The 8,077-nt window shown below is 28.7% G+C and overlaps 1 protein-coding gene across 1 annotated transcript in view; it reads left to right on the top strand.

Moving 5' to 3' along the window:
• LOC100205878 (RNA polymerase-associated protein RTF1 homolog) overlaps nucleotides 1-8,077 on the top strand; it is an 82,804-nt gene that overhangs the window by 32,808 nt on the left and 41,919 nt on the right. The window contains exon 10 of the mRNA XM_065805157.1: nucleotides 6,510-6,631. Within this exon, the coding sequence (XP_065661229.1) occupies nucleotides 6,510-6,631 (122 nt within the window). The remainder of the gene's footprint in view (nucleotides 1-6,509; nucleotides 6,632-8,077) is intronic.

Below are 8,077 nucleotides of genomic sequence, written 5' to 3'. Positions count from 1 at the left end.
GTTTCTCATTTTTTCTCGAAATGTTTTTTACTGTAATCTATAATTTTTTTTTTGAAGTAATTAGCTTTTATGATATAAAAAGTCCAAAACATAAATTAACAGTTCTAATTGTTAGTTTTTTATTCCACAGTTTTTTACTGAAATAGAAAATTCTTTTATCAAAAACAAACTTTATTAATTATAATTAATCAATGAACTTAAAATTTGACTTTATTTGTCACTTTTATTATCTTATATATCACTTAGATGAACTCCACATTTGAGCTTTGATCTTCTCTATCTTGAGATTGGGTTTGGAACAGGTCCTCTGGTCCATTGGACACTCTGAATACTCTTCTTTTTTTCTGTTGTGAACCTTGTTCTGATTGTTGCCTTCTCTTTAGAGGTTTTGGGGTTGATGAAGCTTCTGGTATTTTAGGGCTATCCTTCTTCTCTGCTACTTCCTCTTCCATCTTTTTGTTGGCCTCTTCTCTCTCCTTATCACTCAACAGTTTGACCTTAATTTTCTTAACCACCAACTCATAGATGACCTTGATGAGAGTTAATTTCTTGGAGGTGGAAGGATCCAAGTTCTGCCTTTTTGAACTGATGATGTTTCCACTCTGTGAAAAGAGTCTTTCACTACAGCTTAAAGCAGCTGGGACACAAAGCCATTCTCTTGCTAATTCTGCCATTAGAGACAGATGTCCCTTGTTTGCTTTCCACCATTGTAATGGATCCACCTAATGTTTCTCTGGTGCTTGAGGCATTGCCTCAAACTCTCTCTGAAGAGATGGTTTTTGTTGGCTGAAAAAAATATTTATTGTAAAATTGAAGTCGTTCAAAATAGATCTAAACAAGTTTTTTTTTGCTGGTTATTTTATATCAGTAAAAAAGTTTGTTTTTGTATATCTAAAAAAATTGAATAACTTTTTACTTTCTGCTATAAAAATTTTTTTTTAATCCGTTGTTTATTTTATCAGAAAAAATGACTTAACTTTATCCCTCTAACTTTTTTATATTTAATTATAAAAACAAGAATTACTTAATATTGTGTGGTTCTTGATTTTGCCACAATGATTCCACTTCCTCCATAAATTCATTGTCATTCATTGTAATGCTAATGTCACTCAAACTATCAGATTCCTGTCTCTGCTCATAAAAGGCTTATGTAGTAGGATGCTCATCTAACAACTTGCTGACAACCTCCTCATACAATTTGTACTTTAGTTTGATTTTAGTTTCTCAACATCATATTATATTTTTGGAAATAGATGAAATGTTTTAGAAAATTGTTAAAATTTTTCGAAAAAGAAATAAAAAAAAATAATTACCTTGGCAATCATGTAGGACATATGTCAACCTGTAAAGTTGTCAAAGTTCAAAATAAATTTTTTCAACTTAAACTCCTTGCTGATGTAGTAAAGGGTAAGTGAAATGAATGGATCTTCAGCTTTGGAGGTCCAACAGTCAGTAGTCAGTGCCACACCTCTTCAATCTGGTAGATCATTTTTAGACAGCACGTAGGTTTGCTTCAAAGTTTTTTTTTGAGACTGATCTGTATTTAAACACTTCAGTGATGTGTATGAAGACTTATTTCAATTATAACAAGTACAACTACCTTTGAATAAATGAGAAAACCTTTTCGAAATGTTAGGTTGTTAACATTACAGTACTGTTACAAACATGGCATTTTAGAAGTGGTACTAGATTTTTTAAATTCTAAAAGTTTACAATACATATTTAATTTTCATTGTTATTATTACTTTTGTTCGTGTAATTTATTTGATATTTATTTCCAACTAATTTTCTTCCACTTGATGAGGCTACTTCCTGTTGAACAGACACAACATTCTGCATTTTTGATTTTGGGAATTGATTTCACTGTAACTTTTTCTCTTTTAAACATGTAATGTTTTGTTTCTTAGAAAGTTTCACAATCTCCATATTCTATGCATGCAGTGTTTGTTAAACAAATACATAAAAAGTTGAGATACAAATTTAAGAAACTCTTATAACACCTAAAGGCTTTATTTCTTATGTTAAAAATTTTTGTTACTTAAAAACATGACTAAAAGTGTTCATAATTTGTATAACAAACAAAGCAAAATATACATAACATTCATATTTCAAAAAATACTAATTAAATGAGATAAAGAACTTTCTTTATCTCATTTAGTTAATAATTTTTATAATATTCTTTCTTTAAGAAAAGATATTATACACAAATTTGTGGTTGTTAGTACATCGCTATACTATGCGCAATACTATGCATTTTTATAATACACAGTATAAGATTTTGTTTAATAACAAAAAAAATGTATATATATATTTTTTAAACTTTTTTTTTATAAAATAAGAAAGCTGAATAAATTTTGTACAAAAGTTAACCAAAAAAAAAAAAAAAAAAGATTTTTTTTTAAATTTTGTGGCTTTTTCTTATAGGTGAACCACCTTAAAAAAATATTGTCATCAAATTAAGACATCTTATTAAAAATAATCGTTTTTGAAAATTATCAAAAACAATTAATTTTAATCAAAAATACCTGAACAGGAATCGATAAATATTTATTCCTTCTGACTGAAACAAGAAATAATAATTCATTGCTTCGAATTTTTTTAGTTTTTATCAAAAATTTCTTGAAATTTCTTGTAAACCGGAATTTTATTCGACAAAGTCCGGACAGTACTGGACAGTAACCCTCACCTTTGCTACATGCAGACTCTCTGTTTTGTAGCAGAGTTGTAATAGCACTTTTCCTTAGTAAATATGGTAGTGAATGAGATCCCTACCAAAAATAATTTCAAAGCTCTACTGCTCTATCATCCATAATTGTATATGTAAATATATGTTAAGGTTTCAAGTTTTACTGCGGAAGTAGCGGCATTACTCACAGTATTTGTTATTTATGCATAGTTATTCTTGTGACTAACATGTATTGTTTTACATTTAAAGTTTGGTAGTGGAATTAGAAAGCAATAAAAGTATATTTTTTTATTTGGTGATATAAGCTATCAAATTCTAATTTTTGCCTTCTACTTTTTTTTTAACATTTGCAAAGGTAAGTTGACTGTTAGTGAAACCCTAAATCTTGTCATTTGAGAGTTGAATTTTGGGAAAAAGCTACAATCTCTAGAGCTAAACCTAACTGTGTAAAAAAACTTCACCATGGTTAAAACAAGTTGCGAAAAAATTCCAAAAAAATACAAGATGTTTACAAACACCTTAAGAAGGGCTTTCAAAATAATTTATCCATATAACATGCAACTGATGCTTTAGAATGCATGAAAATAGAAGAAGACAAAATATTTTTACTAAAACAAAGTTAACCAGGGCATCCAGAATATTTAGCAGCTGTAGACAAACCGAAAAAGAAAAAAAAAAAAAGACAGAGACAACTCAAAGAAGAGGAAAAAAAAGAGTAAATGCATATAAAGAGTTTATCATCTTTTCTTACTACACAAGATTTTATACAAACACAAGAACATTTTATCATGTCTAAATTAGTTGCAGCTTTAAAAAGATTGGTTGAAGTTAGTTGAAGCTAAAAATTAAAATGAGACCTGGAGCGATGCACCTAGCCAGGTGGATGGCTAGAGCTATTTACCCTTTAAAAATATGTTTGTTGCATTCCCAGCTCAAAGTTAGTGCCAATTAAAGCACTTCAAGATGTTTGTTCACTCATTGTGGTTATAATGTAAAGCCATGGCTTGGATGTAATCCGGCTGTGAAGCCACCAAATCAAGGTTTGTGCTTTTTGAAGAGGCTTAAAGAATATGAACCTGTTGACAAGTTGAGCTCCAAACCATCCCTAAATAAATTCACTCAATTTAAAAATTTGTAGGAAGAAATTGCCGTTTTATCATTCTTTAATGGTGAAGTTAATGAACAAACTGAGGAAACATTGAACTTACAAACAAAGAGCTTGCATGATTTTGTGAAGATTATAAGTATTATTTTTTATACTGTTTCATTAATACTTTTTTTTTTTTATTGAATAATTGTAAACTTAATGATTTATTCAGAATGTGACATAAACCTCTGACCTTAAATAAAATCCAACTTTCCTGTTCTGTTTCAAACCATTGATTCCCAGTTGAGTGTGAATTCTTTTCTTTTTCCCCATACTTTTTGAGCTTTATCTGGCTTCACTAAATTAAGCTTTGGCTCTTCAGTCCACAAAACTTTTTTTCAGAATGATACTGAAATATTTACATACTTTTTAGCAAATGTAAGTCTACGGTTTCAATGGGTTTCTGAAAGGAATGGTTTCTTGCTTGGAACTCTTGTTTTATAGTACATTTTATAGTACGTATCACTCACTTGTGTTCCGAATTCTTTTCAAAAAAGTTCTTGGTAATTTTTCGATTAATTCTGGATGCTTAACTCCGGATCTTGGCTAATTTTTCACATATCCAAACATTTTGAACTTTTCAATCAGATTGCTGATAGCCTAATGCCATTTCAGTTACTTTATTTATCAACCTAAATGTTTTACCTTGCTTGAACAAGTCAATGGCCAAATTGAGCTGAGCTTGTGACCATTCCTTGATTTTAATTCCCATACTTGATGGTATCAATTGTAAATCAAAGGAATTTTAAAAATATCAGTCAATTATTAACGGTTACTGGTTATTAAACAACTTAATAACCAGTAACCGTTAATAATTGAGTATTTGTAGAATAGTATTTGTAGAAAAGAGTAAGAGCAACTTTACGACGATGAGAGCTCATCGTCGTAAAGTTGCTCTTACTCTTTTCTACAAATACTATTTTGGTCCCATTTTTACTTGACTTGTTATTCAGCAAAGTCTCATTCTTTCATTGTATCTGTCCCTGCATTCTCTAAAAACTTTTATTTATCTAGTTTTTTTCCTCGCACTTCAACTTTTTGAAACTTGTTAGGAGTGAATCAGAATAATAAAATTTACTAACGTCAATTAAATTTTTTTTTTCCGGCTTATTTAAAATTGTAGTTAAATTTGCTTTCAGAATGATTATAAAAGTATTTATCAAAATCTTTTTTTGTTCCTGAAATAACCAGATAAAGTTTGGTTACCTATTTCTCAGGCTGTAATACCAAGAAAATAAGGTTGAACTTTTTAGTGAATCTAGTTCAAGTTCTGATACACTTTAATTTAAAAGTATATTTTACAACTTTAAAAAAAAAAGATATTTTATAAACACAAGACAACATAATACAACAACATAATTTACACTATAAACACAACAAACACTATAAACACAACAACACTATAAACACAACAAACACTATAAACATATAGACTGTAAACACAGCAAACACTATATACACTATAAACACAAGAATAACACAAAACAAAGACAGCAATCTTGACTATGCAGAAAGAAATTAATAATGGTTGCTCAGCAGTTGTGTTTGGCCCATGCAATTCAACTTGCTGCCATAGATGTTCTCAATAAAAACAAGCAACTTAAGATGGTTACTTGAATGGGAACTTAAGCATTAGCTCAAAATTAATAATGAATTATAAAATACAGGGACAAGATAAAAACATAACACATAGTCCTCTTTGTTCCCTTTTACAAAAATTAAGAAAAACTGTGTAAATATTTAAAAGATTACCTTTAAAAATTAGGTACCACAGAATCATGTGAATTTTGAAAACAGTGAAGAATATTGAATCATTAAATGAATTGCAGATTCCTAAACTAGGCGCAACAGCTTGTTAACAATACACAATAACTCAAGCGTTTTCCCAAATTAAAATCATGCGTTCAAAAATCAGATATTGATTTAAAGGTAAGTATAAATTTTGCTGACACCAATTTCCAAACAGAATTTACCTTTTTTGCCATTAAAATCAGCCGTTAAGTCACTTTGACACAAGAGTGCCAACTTAATTTTTTCAGATAAATTTATTAATAAATTTACACTTGACTGGCTAAGTGAATTTAAGTCATAACTGAGCATAACATTGCAATAAGAATGAGTTTTCTAATTTAATTTTTATCTGCATAAAGCCATTAAAGGTGATATTAGTAACTCACACTTAATAAATTTCAATTTCTCCCAAATATTTAAAGCAGTTATTCTTAATTTACTGTTGTGTATTGTTAAAATAAGGAAAAGTAATTAAAAAATATCAAAAGAAAGTGATAGGATAAGCCCTAAAATATTTGTACTTGCTGTAAATAAATATAGTTCCTAATGAAAATTTTATAGATATTTTATATATATGATATAGTTGAAATGAAAATTTTAATTCAATTCAAAAAATATAATTTTTTAAATTTTTATATATTGATTTTTCAAATATATAATTGATGCGATTGTGTGAAATTTTATGATAATAAAAAATCTTATACCAAACATGGTTTCAGCACCCATAATACATAGATATAGATGAAATGCTTTAAAAAGTTTATGCAAATATACATTTTTTGGCATTCTGTAAAACTGAATTTAAAATTATTGGATAAATCTGAATTTTTTGTTTATTCACTTTTTTAAAAAACTTTTATGAGCTATTATGTCGATTATATGTAGGAGTTAGCTGAACAAGCTGGAAATACAGTTGAGTTGGCAAAAGTTAAAGAAAAATTAGAAGAGCTAGAAGAACGAGCACAAATGCTGGATCGAAAAAGATCTGGAGCACTTAACAATGTCAGGTACTTAAATATTTTTGAATAAAGCAAAAAAACAGATTAAAAAACTTTGTGTATATATATATATATATATATATATATATATATATATATATATATATATATATATATATTTATACAGGCTTCAGTGGGAATGCCCACACTTTCCTTAAGTCGTTTACAAGAGCAGTTTATTGCAAAGATTTTTTTTTTTATAAGTGTAAATCACTTTCTTTTTTTTTATATTTTTAGATAATCAAAAAATTAAAAATTCTTGTGCAAACTACACCGAATAAAAAAGACAAAGTTCAAGTTTCAGATTGACTTTTTTTCTTACAAAATTCGTTTTTTTTTTTGTGTAACAGTCAATATAATTATAACATCAATGATAATATGGTAAAATTCGCAAAGTTATTTATCAAAGGAAACCATTATCGTTGTAATTAAGATGAAAAATGCCAAAGTCATTTTTGAAATAAACCAATAGTTGCATAATAAACTGCAATTATTCTTTAAAGGCATGGTTATTGCAAAAAACATTTTTCACGTCATGATAAACAATTTTTTTATGTATATATTCTTGTAGCAATTAACATTAGAAGCATATGCTTGTAACAAGTATAAAATCACATTTTGTATGCAATTTGCAATTTTGTTAAGGAATAAACAGATAGCTTGAGCATAAACCAAAAACTCTTGTAAAAAGCTATTTAGAGGAGTTGCTCGCATGGCTCGCTATGCTTGTTTTAGGAGAGCTTTTCTCTGCTCTTGCACTCATTTATTCCTGCCGAAGCCTGTATGTGTGTGTGTATATATATATATATATATACAATCCTCAGAATTAGGGTCGGCATTCGGCAATGCTGACCTAACTGCTGACCTGAATGTATTTGAGATATATTTTTGTATTAATATATCAATGTATTATATATTAATGTATTTTTGCCGACCTTGTTTCTATAAAACATAGAAACAAGGTCGGCAAAAAATTGCCGACCTTGTTTCTATGTTTTATAGTTAGACCTTTGTATCAAATAATTTTTGCAGACCTGATGCCGACCTCAAAAAGATTGAGGTCGGCAAATTATTGCTGACCTAATTTTTTCCTAATTCCGAGGGTTGTATATATGTATGTATATATAAGCGTGAAGTGTTGAAAGCACTTGAAATTTGTAGAAAAGTATCGACAATTTGAAAAAAGGGTGGCTGGTCGACCCAAGTCAACTTCAATCAGCCACCATTAAAAATCTAGCACCTTTTTGACATCTAATTCTATAGAAATAGAGAGCATGTCTGCAAAGCTAAACGCAAATATAGAAAATTTAAAAAAAAATAAATAATGAATCTGTAAAGAGAGCGATTTTATGATGGTGATATCGATTTCAGCAAAAAGAGGGTGATACCGATTCCACCAAACGATGGAAGAACTTTTCATATTTGTATTTATCGACATATTTCCTAATAATTGTT

The sequence above is a fragment of the Hydra vulgaris genome, chromosome 09 (assembly GCF_038396675.1).
Source record: "Hydra vulgaris chromosome 09, alternate assembly HydraT2T_AEP".
Lineage (NCBI taxonomy): Eukaryota > Metazoa > Cnidaria > Hydrozoa > Anthoathecata > Hydridae > Hydra > Hydra vulgaris.
Note: the sequence above shows the minus strand (reverse complement) of the source record. Positions and strands in the feature narration are given on the sequence as shown.